Below are 13815 nucleotides of genomic sequence, written 5' to 3' on the forward strand. Positions count from 1 at the left end.
CCCCCACAATCCCAGCCTAGGGTTGTGTGGAAGAGTGTCCCAATATTTAAGTCCTTCAAGGGTTTTATTTGAGACTGGTCAACACTTATGATACTGAGTTCATGTTAGGTTAAGCTGTGTCTTGTGTGCTTAAGCTCAAATGTGCTTAAGCTGATAACACACAATTTTACAATGTAATTTCTTGTGTCTTTATTCAACACACCTATTAAATATTCGCAGTGCTGGAAGGAAAATGGATTTTTGTACTTACCTATAAAATACTTATCTTGGAGTATATCATAGTACACAGAGCAGGCTATAAATCACGACTACCGGGATTATGCCCACCTACTGGTGAATGGACACTGGCAGAAAAAACAGACAGGAAGTCCCTCATAATATAACCCCTTCTACTATAGCAACTATGGTTTTGTAGCACGCAATGAACCCCAGAAAGAGGGGCGGAACCTCTGTGTCCTGCGATGTACTCCAAGAAATTGATTTTACAGGTAAGTACAAAAATCACATTTTCTTTATACATCACAGGTCACAAAGCATGGTATAAAATATGACAACCTGGGATTTCCCAAAGCAATGTACAGTACATGAGCAGCGTACGCAGACAGGTGTGAGGAGATGTGATGTGCCAGTCCTGGAGGAGGGGCCTGATGGCGGGGTGGTGGTGGAGCAGCATGGAGGAGCAGAAGACGAGAGCGGCAGGGACGGCGAGAGGTGAGAGCGCACGCCGGTCCTTTTGAAAGCGCCGCCGAGACACAGCGGGAGGAGCGGCACGGAGCTGTACAGAAAGCCAGGAAGCCGAACTGGGAGACGGTGTCACGAAAAGTGCGCTCAGCCCGCCTCTATATCGGCATCGGTTCCCGGCTCCCTGACCCTGTCTGCTGCCGCCCCCCCCGCCCTTTACGAGTCTGGAGGATCGAGGTAAGACCTGCTGCTGTTGAAATACAATCCCACACCCTTCGAGTGGATGCTTAAATGTAGTTTCACTGAACACTTGTTGTTGGCATAGCAGGACTGGTTAATTATTTCAGCCTGGGCGATAAGGTGTTTTTTTTTTAGCCTGGAGAAGTGCATAGAAGAACGTATAAATTTACAGGGGACTGTACAAGCAAGCAGGGCAACGGTCCTGGTGGGGGAGGGGCGAAGATCATGAAAGGTCGGTCATGTAAAACAAACGAACAAAAAAAGCCTAGAGATAGCCTTAATTCAAGCTCCATTCAAAAATTTTTAAAAGAAGTGTAACTTAAAAGCCCAGTTGTGGAAGATAGGCAGCAAAACATGAAAGATAAAAAGAAAGATCTCTCTAAACACAAAGGAGCCCGAGGGGGAACCCCCAGAGGAGAGATGACCCTAGGCGCAGACTGTGGTCAAAGCTTAGATGTAGACGCGGATGCACCCCCAACAAAAACCGAGATGCAAGATATGTTTACTAAACTAGAGACCGTTATAAAGGAAGAGATCCAAAATGTAAGGACAGATATGGGACATCTCTTGAGACGAGTGGAAGTAGCGGAAGAGTTATCTGAACAACACGCTGCTGAGATTATAGCTTTAAAAAATCAACTTAAAAAATTACAGTCAGACCAGCGGGAGATGCTCTAGAAATTAGAGGAACAGGAAAATCAAAATAGAAGGCAAAACCTGAGGATAAGGGCTATCCCAGAACAGAGAGGGGAGGACTTGTCCCTTATGATGAGAGAACTTTTTAACCCTCTATTAGGGAGAAATGTGGAGGATGAACTTAAATTGGATCGTGTCCACAGGATAAGAAAACCCCCAGGTGTTAGGGAGGAAGCACCCAGAGATCATCGTAAGGTTCCACCAATATGAGGACAAGGCAAAGATTTGGAGTAAATTAAGAGGGGCACAACCTGTAAAGTACAACAACGGAGAAATCCAAATATATCTGGATCTATCAGCCAAACCGCTTTCAAGGAGACGCCAACTGAGACCCCTGTTGGATGTGTTGAGGGGGGCCAACTTAAAGTATAGCTGGGGGTACTCATTTGCATTGAAAGTGACAAAAGAGGAGAGAAACTTCAGACTGAGCCAGGTTGATGACTTACAAGACTTCTGTAGAGATCTAAATATTGCAGTACCTATTTTGTCTGGCGGAGTGCTTTCTTAATGGAAAATTATGTAGAGGCAAGGGGGGGGGTCATGGGGGGGTGTGGATAAGGGGGGGAAGATGGGATGTGATAGTGTTCTGTGCAACCCTCCTCCTCCCGCCCCCAATTCAGGGGTGGGAGGTGGAACACCATGGCCCGCTGTGAGAGTCTCACCCCATGGCACGTGGGGGCGTAAGCGAAAATGGTGAAATTAGGGACGCGGCATCCCCGTAGTCAGGTATTGACATGGGGGGAGGGAGGGAGGGAGAGGGGGGATTCGGGGAGGAGTGGGGGAGGGGGTGGATGGGGGGTGGGAGGGTGGGAGGGGGTGGATGGGGGGTGGGAGGGTGGAAGAGGGGGGATAGGGGGAGGAGGGGGGGAGGGGGTGGATGGGTCTTCCCGCAGATTTTGTATTATGTTCCTGTTAATTCCTCTCTCTTTCAAATAATGGGTGAAGGGGAGGCGAAGAGGCTAGACATAAGAGTAAGATTAAAAGGAAGGGATGACGGAAATTAACCTGCTGTCTTACAATGTTAAAGGGCTAAACTCCCTTGGGAAAAGGCGGAAAGTGTTAAAGGAGTTGCAGTCTTTTGGAGCAGATATAGTCTTCTTGCAGGAGACGCATTTGGTGCTAGAGGAGGGCATTAAGCCTGACTCAAGGCATTACCCAAGTTGGTTTTATAGTGATTCACCCATCAAGCGAGCGAAGGGAGTGAGTATCGGATTCTCAAATCGGATGAAATTTACATTACTTGAAAGGAGGGTGGACCCGGAGGGGCTGTTTTTATTTTTAAAGGTAAAATTGGGGGTAAAGACATATACATTGGCCAACGTATACTGCCCGAATAGAGATCCGATAAATTATCTCTCCCATACCCTGAGTAGGCTGATGGAATTCAGGGAGGGGGAAGTGATCCTGGCAGGCGATTTTAATCTCTGTCTTGATCCAGCCTTGGATAGGTCGTCTAGAACTAGAGAGGCAAGTAAAAAGTCGTTGCTGAGCCTCGGGAAAAAGTTGCATGATTGTCAACTGATGGACGTTTGGAGGGTGCATCACCCAAAGGAGAGGGATTATTCTTTTTTCTCGGCAGTGCATGGGACCTATTCAAGGCTGGACTACATGTTGGTCGACCATAGCTTATTGGGCTCTATTAAAGAGTCGAAGATAGAGATTATGACTCTGTCAGATCATGCACCCGTCTCGATGAAGGTAATGTTAAAGGGGCTCCAGCGGGTGCCGTATTCTTGGCGGTTAAATGAAAAACTTCTTGAGGAGGATAGGATAGTCGAGAAAATCCATCAGGAAATAGATGCGTTTTTTCTAAATAACGTTAACGAAGAGACCCCGGGAGCGGTAATATGGAAGGCCTTTAAAGCCTATATAAGGGGAGTACTCATATCTATAGGAGTGTGGGAAAAGCGAGAGAGAACCAAAAAGAAAGAAAGCTTGATTGCAATTATTCACCAACTTGAACAATCTCATAAAGCCTCTTCAGGTAATAATAGGCCCCTATTACATCAACTAGTAATTAAAAGAGAGGAGTTAAGGGATTTACTGGAAAAGAAAGCATATAAGGTCAGGAATAAGTTCCTAAAAGAAAGATACCAGAGGGGAAATAAGGTTGGGAAAAACTTGGCAGCAACTGTGAGGAAAAAAAAGAAGAAAACTTTATTGAAAAGATAAAAAATAAAAATGGTGATTTGAGGTACACTTCTAAGGAGATAGGCGAATAATTCAGACAATACTTCAGAACCCTCTATTCGGTAGGCCAGAGGGAACAGTATAGGCAAGAGATGGAGGAGAAGGCGAAAAACTTCTTAGAGGAGGCAGGCCTTCCCAAATTGTCAGTAGACGACACAAAGGAGCTAGAAAGACCGATAACGGTAGAAGAAGTAGGCTTGGCTCTGAGATCGTCTCCTCCAGGCAAGAGCCCGGGACCGGACGGTTTCAATTCCAGCTTTTACAAAAAATTTAAAGATTCATTGCTTCTGAGGCTCTGTAAGGTCTGGAACGGCTTTGGGAAACAGGGTGAAATGTGTAGAGAGGCGTTAACAGCTTCAGTGACGCTGATTCCTAAGGAGGGGAAAGACCGCACCATGTGCTCAAGCTTTAGGCCAGTCGCGCTTTTAAACGCTGATACTAAATTATATGCGAAGTTATTGTAGCTCAGGCTCAAGGGATTAATGTCCAAACTGGTCCATGCGGACCAGGTGGGATTTATCCCAGGGAGAGAGGGCCGAGATAACGGGGTGCGGTCTCTTCTCATTACAGAGGCCATAAGATCAAAGGGATCCCCAGGTCTACTTCTGTCGATAGATGCCAAGAAGGCATTCGACAGAGTAGACCGGGGGTTCATGTTCAAAACGCTGGGAGTATTGGGTATAGTGCCTACTATGCTAAAATGGATTAAAATATTATATAATCAACCAACTGCATTTGTGAAAGTTAACAACGTACCCTCTGCACCATTCACTATGAAAAACGAGACCAGACAAGGATGCCCGCTGTCTCCGCTCCTATTTGTCCTAACCTTGGAGCCTTTATTGGCTAAAATCCGAAAAAACCCGGATATTAGTGGATGTTTTATAGGAAAGGAGGAACATAAATTGGCCGCCTTTGCCAATGATGTTCTTCTTTACATCACCAAACCTAGAACCACGATCCCCAATCTATTAGCCACAATGAGGAAATTCAGCGAGATGTCAAATTATAAAATTAACATTGAGAAATCTGAAGCTCTAAAAATTAACATCAATAAGCAGGAAGTGGTTAGACTCGGAGAGGTCTTCCGTTTCCCTTGGAGGGATACAATCAAGTATCTTGGAGTTAGTCTGGCGGGCTCCATTGGGAAGATTTTTCAGTTCAACTTCATACCCTTCCTAGATGAAATCCGAACAGAAATAAAAAGAATTTCAAATCGCCCGGTCTCTTGGATAGGACGAGTCAACATAGTCAAAATGGTGCTAGCCCCTAAAGTGCTCTACAAAATACAAATGCTCCCGATCCCACTACCCCAATCCTTTTTCAGAACATTAATAGGTTTAATAAGTAGATATATCTGGAAGAATAAAAAACCTAGGATAGCGAACACGGTGTTGAGTAGGGAAAAAGCACTGGGAGGGTTGGGCTTTGCGGATTTTAGAAATTACCACAAAGCTATTGTATTAGCACGGGCACTAGATTGGGCAAAGGGAAGCGTTAATAAAAGATGGGTCAACTTAGAAATGAGTTTAAGTAATGTAAGATTAAATCACATAATCTGGAACCCTCCGCAACACAGGAACTCATTAGTAGATACACACGTTTTAACACATTTCACGTTGAAAACATGGGACCATATTCACCGCACTAGGAAGTGGGAGTATAATTCCCCCTTAATTTATTTAAAGGAGAACACATATTTTCCCCGGGGATGGAGGAAGTGGGAGGAAATTGGATATTGAATAGTGAAGCACAATTAAAAGACATTATTAATAGGGGAAAAATTTGCACATATCATGATTTAGTAACAAAGAGGGATTTATTGAAGGTAAATGGGTGGCGGTATGGTCAGCTTGAACACTTTGTCAAACGTTTACCAGGTTCTTTGAGGGAAGAAGTAGACTATAGACCGTTTGAGAAACTATTCTGTAGGGATACAGTGAAGAGGAATATCTCAGCAGTATATAAAATACTGATAAATAATGGGGGGAAATAGTACTGCCCTTTATTAAAAAATGGGAAGAAGATTTAGGGGTTAGATGTGAGAAAAGATGGGTGGGGAGCATTTTGGGGGCAACACATAGCACAGCAATAGATATGAAAATGATTGAGACCAACTATAAATGCCTGACCAAGTGGTATATGACTCCCACTAAAATAAGCAAAGTTAATACTGATAGATCGCCGAAATGCTGGAGAGGTTGCGAGGCCCCGGGAACAATGGCGCATTTGTGGTGGGACTGCCCAAAAATCAAAATCTTCTGGCAGGAGGTGATCAAGTTGACTGAAGTGATAACGGTTAGGGCCATCCAGTTGGACCCATGGGTCTGTTTGTTCCATGGGGCGGAGGGACGCTTTAGACGGTACAAAAACTCGCTGATCCCAGTGCTTCTAAACTCCACAAAGAGTGTAATTCCAAAAAAATGGCAGGAAGTGGAAGGGCCTGGGATCAGGGATTGGATTTCAAGAATCAATGAAATATACACTATGGAAAATCTCGAGGCTTGGGGTTCTGAAGAGGGGGATCATGAAGATAGAGGGGACAGATGGGCTAGATGGGAAGCCTTTAAAAGATCAGCGGAAGCCATTTTGCACTAATATATGAAGAAATATGTCCTTTTTCCATTGGTGTCGTGGAATGGGGGGGGATAGGTGGGTTGGAGTGGGGTTCACTCTGGGATTTATATGCTTGTGTACAATGTGTATATTTGGGGGATTGTTTTGTTTTACCCCATCGAAAGAGGGATTGTTTGTATATTTACAATATGAAAATTTAAATAATGAATTTAAAAAAAAAAAAATGTACAGTACATGAGGGGAGGGAGACACAACTGCCACCTCCAGGCCCAACGTACAGTACTCTGCAGCCCGCAAAACATTGTCATCAAAAGCAGCATCCTTGTCCACCTGATAAAATTGTCAGAATGAAGAGACCACTTATTTCAAGGAAAATTACTGGCAATTGAGAAAGTCCGCCTGCCAATTCTCCGCCTTTGGGATATGCGCTGCCGACAGGGCTGGAACACGACACACTGCCCTGTCCAGAATTTGATCAGCTTCCTCTGGGCAGCCCAACTTATCATGCCACACTGATAAATATATGCCACCACAGTAGCACTGTCTGACTGGACTCTGACTGAAAGCCCCTGCAGCTGACTCATCCAGTGGATTAGTTCAAGATGAACCACCCAAAGCTCCAGCACACTGATAGGTAAAACCCTTTGCTGAGAAGTGGCTAAATGTCCTGGGAGCTGCACATCAAGTCAAGACCTGCTGTATGAAAGTGAGTGGCAGTCTCAGCCTTGACCCCTGCGCCAGGCAGCGTGTTTTGCCCGGCTCCAAGAGCTTGCTCATGGGAATGGAGTCTCCAGGTGGAGACTCCATCCCCATAAGTAAGCTCTGGGGGTGGAGCAAAACACATTGAGGGTCTTGACTTGATGTGCGGCTCCCGGGACATCCAGCCACTTTCTACCATTGTTTGGAGCATAGACAAGCTCCCTTCCCAGCCAGCACTCACATCGGCGGGCACAGGACTTCAATCCCATGCAGCCTGAGCGGTTCACACACACATCCTTTCCTGAGGAGACCATGTTACCTGTACTGAAAGGGAATCCTAAAAGGCTCCCCATCCTGTCAGACTGTCATTTGTGATCACCTTCCAGACAACTGGAAGAAACGAGTTCCCAGCCGACAACTACCGAGGGTTCATCCATCAGTATTATGCCTGCAGCATCCTGACTCCTTGGACATTTGATAATCCAACAACTGAATTCTCCTGCTCCATTCCAACAGGATATTCCTCTGCAAATGCCTGAGATGGAACTGTGCGTATGGAACTGCCTCAAGTGTGGCAACCATTTTCCCCAGCAGTCTTTTACAAATACTGATGGAAGGAGACCTGTGACTTTTCAACACGGATACCTGATTTCTCAGAGAAAGTCTCTTCCTCTGGGGCAAAAACACCCGTGGTGGCCATTTTGGCTTATGTTTGAAGTCACATGTGGGCTAAGGGTTCACTGAGGCTCCTAGAGACACAGTTCAGTTTATGGCTGGATAATGAGGTATGAAATCTGTTTAATGTCTTTCTCTGAAATTTTCCTGAACTCACCTCGAACTAAACCCAGGGACCAATACACCAGCCTTAGCAGTCCACTTGGGAGTATAAGGAAAACATATCCAACTAAAGGCCCATACACATGATCGGACTTTTTGACAACAAACATGCAAATTAGCTGTTTTAAGGCAACATCCGACCGTGTGTACGATCCATCGGACAAACTTTTTCAGTTTTCATCGGACAAATGTTGGCTGTGCGAACAGAGCCATTTTGAGTATCTTGGCGTGCGGTGGGTGTATCTGCACACATGGTGGAAGTGGTGGGTGGTAGTGGGGGGGGGCTCAGGTCAACTTTTGCATCGGGGCCCACAAGCTTCAAACTATACCTCTGACCCCACCAGTAGCTCCTTAAAAAATTGTGCAGGAGTCTGTATACAAGGGGTATAGTTTAGTGGTAGCAGGGCCCAGGTACCATCCACCTTAGCGTCCCAGCTGTAGGAATGGATCTGGACAAGCAATCTCCTGGTCCCTGCTGAAATCATATGAAAAGGTGGTGCCACAGTAGGAGGGGTTATATAGGGGTACTTCCAGTCTGTTCTGTGTACCATGATGTATGAAAAAGAAAATAATTGAACACTTGTCATTAATAGCTGGTCTTCTTGTAGTAACTACTTCAAGCAAGCGCTTTCGGTAGCTCTGAATCAGACCAATGCAATATTCAGGAGTAATTTTTGATCTTTCCTTTTTACAAAACTACTTCTGCTCAGACACAGATGTAGGATGTGTAGTGTGAATGGCTCTCTTATGCTCCCTCCACAACATCTTTGTGGGGTTAAAGTGACACTAAAGGTTTTTTTTTTTTTTTTTGTTAAATAACAAACATAATATACTTACCTCCACTGTGCAGCTTGTTTTGCACAGAGTGGCCCTGATCCTCGTCTTCTGGGGTCATCAGGCGGCTCTCTCGGCTCCTCCCCACATCAGATAACCCCCTGGGAGAAGCACTCTCCCTGGCGGTTAACTTGCGGGCGCGCTCCCGAGTACAGCATTCAGCATCCATAGACGCTGAATGCAGGACTCGGCCCAGCCCCCCGGCAGCCGCTTCATTGGATTTGATTGACAGCAGCGGGAGCCAATGGCTGCGCTGCTATCAATCTATCCAATCAACAGCCGAGAACCCCCAGCAGAGAGACAGCGTGTCCCTGTGGGACAAGTTCGAGGGGTCAGGTAAGTAAAAAAGAGGGGGGCTGGGGGCCGGTAACTGACAGGTGTTCTTTCACCTTAATGCATAGGATGCATTAAGGTGACAAAACACAAACCTTTACAACCCCTTTAAAGTCTGGGTCCTGGCTGGGCCACACCAAAAGGTGCATTTTCTTCTTCTGAAGCCATTCTGTGGTAGATTTACTTTGATGCTTAGGATCATTGTCCAGCTGCATCACCCAACTTTTACTAAGCTTGAGTTGGTGGACAGCCACCCTGACATTATCCTGTAGGATAGTTTGGTAAACTTGGGAATTAATTTTTCCCTAGATGATAATGGCATGTAGTCCAGGCCCCAAGGCAGCCAAGCAAACCTAAATCACAATGTTCCTTCCACCATACTTCACCTTTAGCATGATGTTATGATGTTGGTAAGCTGTGCCCTTTTTGCGCCATACATAGTGCTGAGTATTCTTCCCGAACAATTCAAGTTTTATTTCATCAGTCTACAAAACATTTTCCTAGTAGCATTGTGGTTTGTCAAGGTGTTCTTCGGCAAATGTTAGGTGGACAGAAATGTTTTATTGGAGAGCTTGCTCTTTGGTGTTCTGCCATGGACACTCTGCCTGTTCAAAGACTTGCTTATGGTAGACTCATAAACAGGGATGTTTGCCAGTTCCAATGATATCTTCGAGCCTTTAGTGGTTACTCATAGGTTCTTCTTTACCTTTGAGGATTCTGCATTGTGCCTTGGGGATCATCTTGACTTTGGTTGGGCACCCACTTCTAGGAAGAGTAGCTACAGTACTAAATTGTCTCAATTTATAAACATTTTGTTTAACTGTTGACTGATGGGTGCCTAAAAACTTTGAGATTGCTTTACATCCCTTTCCAGCCTTATGCAGATAAACTACTCTTGATCATATGTCTTCAGAGAACTCCTTTTTGGCATGGTTCACACATCAGCTGATGCTTCTTATAAACAGCAATCCTAAAATGTTTGAGAGTCATTTATCAATCAAAGTAGTTTTAAACCACACCTCCAAACTCATTTCATTAACTGGACTCCAGGTGTGCAAATTACTGACTCCAATTAGTTTTCATTAAAGTAATTCGTTTCTGGGTTCACTTACTTTTTTCCTTTAGACAAGACATGAGAAATTAGAATTGTTTGTGTGTTTCCAACTTAAGCACATTGTGTTTGTTTATTGTTGTGACTTAAGTTGGCCATAGATGGTTTGAATCTCGGCCAGTTCAGCAGGGACCGCCCAAGATTCAATCCAAATACGGGCAGGTTGATTATACCCAAGTTGATTGATCAATCGACTTGGGTACAACCAGCATGCCAGATTTCTAGCATACAATTATTGCCAGCGGCTATAGCCGCTGCTTCCCCCATCAACACGGAGTGTGTTGATGAGGGAATTGAGCGATTTGCATTTTCTATGACCTGCCTACAGTGAGGATTAGATCACATTTTATGGAAAATTACTGCAGAAAAACAGTTCATTCCAAGGTGTTCATGTACTTTTTCTTGCCACTGTATTTACTAAAAGGCTTTTGCTTGTAGTTTACAAAGAAAAATACTCTGGTGCTGTAATATTGGATACAAATTTATATCAATGCAGCTTGGACATGAGCACAATAGGGCTTTGCAAAGGCTCTATAGTTAGGTCAACATCAAAAAGGACTAGATGAATGGTTGAGATCATTATCATCTGACCACAAGGACTCCTGAGGCAATTTCCCCCACACCTGGCCAGCATGGTTTCTGAAGGGAAAGTTTGGAGTATCCTGTATGATCATCTACTCAAAAAACTCATCCCTGAAGCCTGGGACAGAAATTAACTTTTGTGACCCTTGGTTTGAGATATCTTTAGTGACTGTGATTACCAACACCCATCTGAGGGTGAGTCAAGGCTGGACAAGAAGCCTTGGTGTGTGTGTGTGAAAGATTCTGTGAGAATGTGTGTATGTGGTAGGGTAGAAATCGACCCCTTTTCCTCTCCCTCCTATTATGTTACACCCTATCCTGTTTCTAATTGCCATGTATGTATATCATTATTTGTAAATAAAAAAAAATGTATCTTAGAGGCTAAATTCACCTATGGGAACATGTTACATGTTCCACACGTTATTAGGGTGGAACTTGTAACATGTTCCTGCTCCTGAAGCCACTCAAAGATCCACTGCCTCTGTGTCACTTTTCTATGTCAGTTCTGTGAATAAATACCTACATCCTTTGTCAGCTTGTAGTTCTCAATAAACTACTACAGTGCTGTTGAGCACTGTGGTAGTTCATTGATTCTTCCTGACAGTATGAAGCTGCCAGCTCATACTGTGTATGGGCAAACAGCTTACACTGACAGTCTGCAGGAGTCCTGCATGGCACCATCGATCTGCCGATTGCTGGTGGAATGCTTTTTCAGCTCCTAAAAAAAATAGTAAATGCTCATTTTTTTTACCTGCTAAAAGGTGAACTTGTCCTTTAGGATTTAGTCATCCTTCATTGCAATCAATACACTCCCAAACAGAGTACAATTTTACAGGTGTTAATAAGTACAAGCAGAAATAAATGTAACAAAATTTTCAATTGAAATAATAAGGTTTTGATACCTGGAAAATCAGGAGGAAGCTCCATTGTTGGCAACATGTCGTACTCATTGCTTGTGAAAAGATGAGCCAAGACTTTCTTTACTCTGTAACCATTTACTTTAATTAGGTCTCCTGTTGAGAGGGAGCATTCATTTCCACAAAGTTCATAAATGGAGCCTACATGATTTTAAATAGAAAACACCATTAAAAAAAAGAATTACTTGGATTAATTAAGGGAATCTGTCATGCTGCCCATTCAGGCAACATGCCAGGTTCTCTTGAAAGCTCACACACGCACACACTGTTACACACTTTACCAGCACTCCCTTGCCCATCAGTTCATGCATTGGAGCCATGAGTCTAAAAGTAGTATAAGCTCAATGTTAATGCCTTGCTCCCCTACCACCAAATGCAAGACTGGTAAATGGCCACTTAGGCCTCCGGCATTGCATTGTGGTATGTAAAAAAAAAGGCAACATGCTCTTGCATACCTGTATGCACTGGGTCTTTCCAAGAGCTCTGATTGATTTAGGAGTAGGAAAGTGCAGGGAAGATGAGTAAATTTTCAATAAAAATTGTCACTTTGCCCTGAATGACAGAGGCACATTAAAGTGTAACTCATGAATATATGCACCTTTTCATTTTGTATAGAGCAAAGAAAGATTTAAACCTCTATTGTGTTGTTCTTATGTGGGTTTCTGCTGGGGAGATTTCCCCTTAGTTTCTGTCTCAATGACTACCAGAATTGAAACTGAACTGAAAGTGAAGGGATCTTCCCAAATAATAATACAGACAGCAATAACATTTTAACCATTCTTACCTCTATTAAAATATGTGCTTATCCCCAGTGAAGAAATCTCCTGTATCATCTCCAAAATATTGCAGCATTGAAAGCCTACAGAGTTCCTGATACTTCCCCACTATTTCATAATTAAAGAAAAAAGTTTTGGCAGGAGTTCTACTGGTAAATATGCCTTCTGATATTAAGAAAAATCCTCAAAGTGTAACCAAAGGCAAAAGTTTTTTTTTTTTTGTCATGGATAGAGTAGAGAAGAATTACAACACTTGTCAGTTCTTTTTGCAAGCTGCACCCCCCGTTAAGGAGATTCACCTTATTTGTCCTGTTTACTGTTATCATCGAAAGTGAAAGTAAAAGAAAAGCCCAAGTTTTGGGTTGAAACACTGATGGTAAATCTTTCAATGGGGATTTTAGTTCTGGTGACCCTAGTGTCACAATGGGACTCCCTCACTTTGAAGGGATTTCCTCTCACTTCTTGTTTTGGCAATGGGATAAGAAGTAAAGAGATGTCTCCCCAATGGGACACAGATCGCAATAAAACATACAGGGTTTGTTACACTTTAATGAAATAGTCAGTAGAAAATGTAAACATACAAGTACAAAAAAGTTAAAGAAATATAGTCTGATCTGCCAGGCCAGGGGGTCTATTTATAAAGCATTGAAAGTGACTTTCACCAAACATTCTATGGTGGTGAGTTAATCACTGCCTTTTAAAACACCTGGAAGATTCGCCTGCAGTGAATGTTTACTGAATGTCAGAATCATTGCGCTATACATATACCTCCACCTGTCCAAATGACCAAGTGTCTACTAATATGAATTAGTAAGCAAGAAGGAGCTGAGCAAATGTTAGTGTATGTAGTACATATAACCAATAATCATAATTAATTCACATACTACATTGGTAACTTCATTATTTTTAAACCTTGTTAACTTCATTATTTTGAATATATATATATATATATATATATATATATATATATATATGTATATTATATTTTGAATAATATTATATATTATATATATATATATATATACACAGTAAAACTTTGGATTGCGAGCATAATTCGTTCCGAAAACATGTAATCCAAAGCACTTGTATATCAAAGCAAATTTTCCCAAAAGAAATAATGGAAACTCAAATGATTCGTTCCACAACCATTTATTCATAAGTCCTTCGGTTTATAGTGCATATAAAAAGATTATAGCAATGTGATAGGTTGTGTGACCATAAAATGTTCATCCACAAATGGCAGCCTCCACAAGGGGACTAGAAGCAAAATCCATCAGGAGCTACAGAGTATAAAAGAGAAGAGAGGCGCCTCTAAGTATAGCAATATGGTTACATTTAATGA

General features: G+C 43.1%; 1 protein-coding gene across 1 annotated transcript in view; it reads right to left on the minus strand.

The window, feature by feature from the left end:
* THEMIS (thymocyte selection associated) overlaps window positions 1–13815 on the minus strand; it is a 140624-nt gene that overhangs the window by 85380 nt on the left and 41429 nt on the right. Inside the window, exon 2 of the mRNA XM_073627227.1 lies at window positions 11683–11838. Coding sequence (XP_073483328.1) covers window positions 11683–11838 — 156 coding nt within the window. The remainder of the gene's footprint in view (window positions 1–11682; window positions 11839–13815) is intronic.

This window comes from Aquarana catesbeiana, linkage group LG04 (genome assembly GCF_042186555.1).
Source record: "Aquarana catesbeiana isolate 2022-GZ linkage group LG04, ASM4218655v1, whole genome shotgun sequence".
NCBI classification, from domain to species: domain Eukaryota; kingdom Metazoa; phylum Chordata; class Amphibia; order Anura; family Ranidae; genus Aquarana; species Aquarana catesbeiana.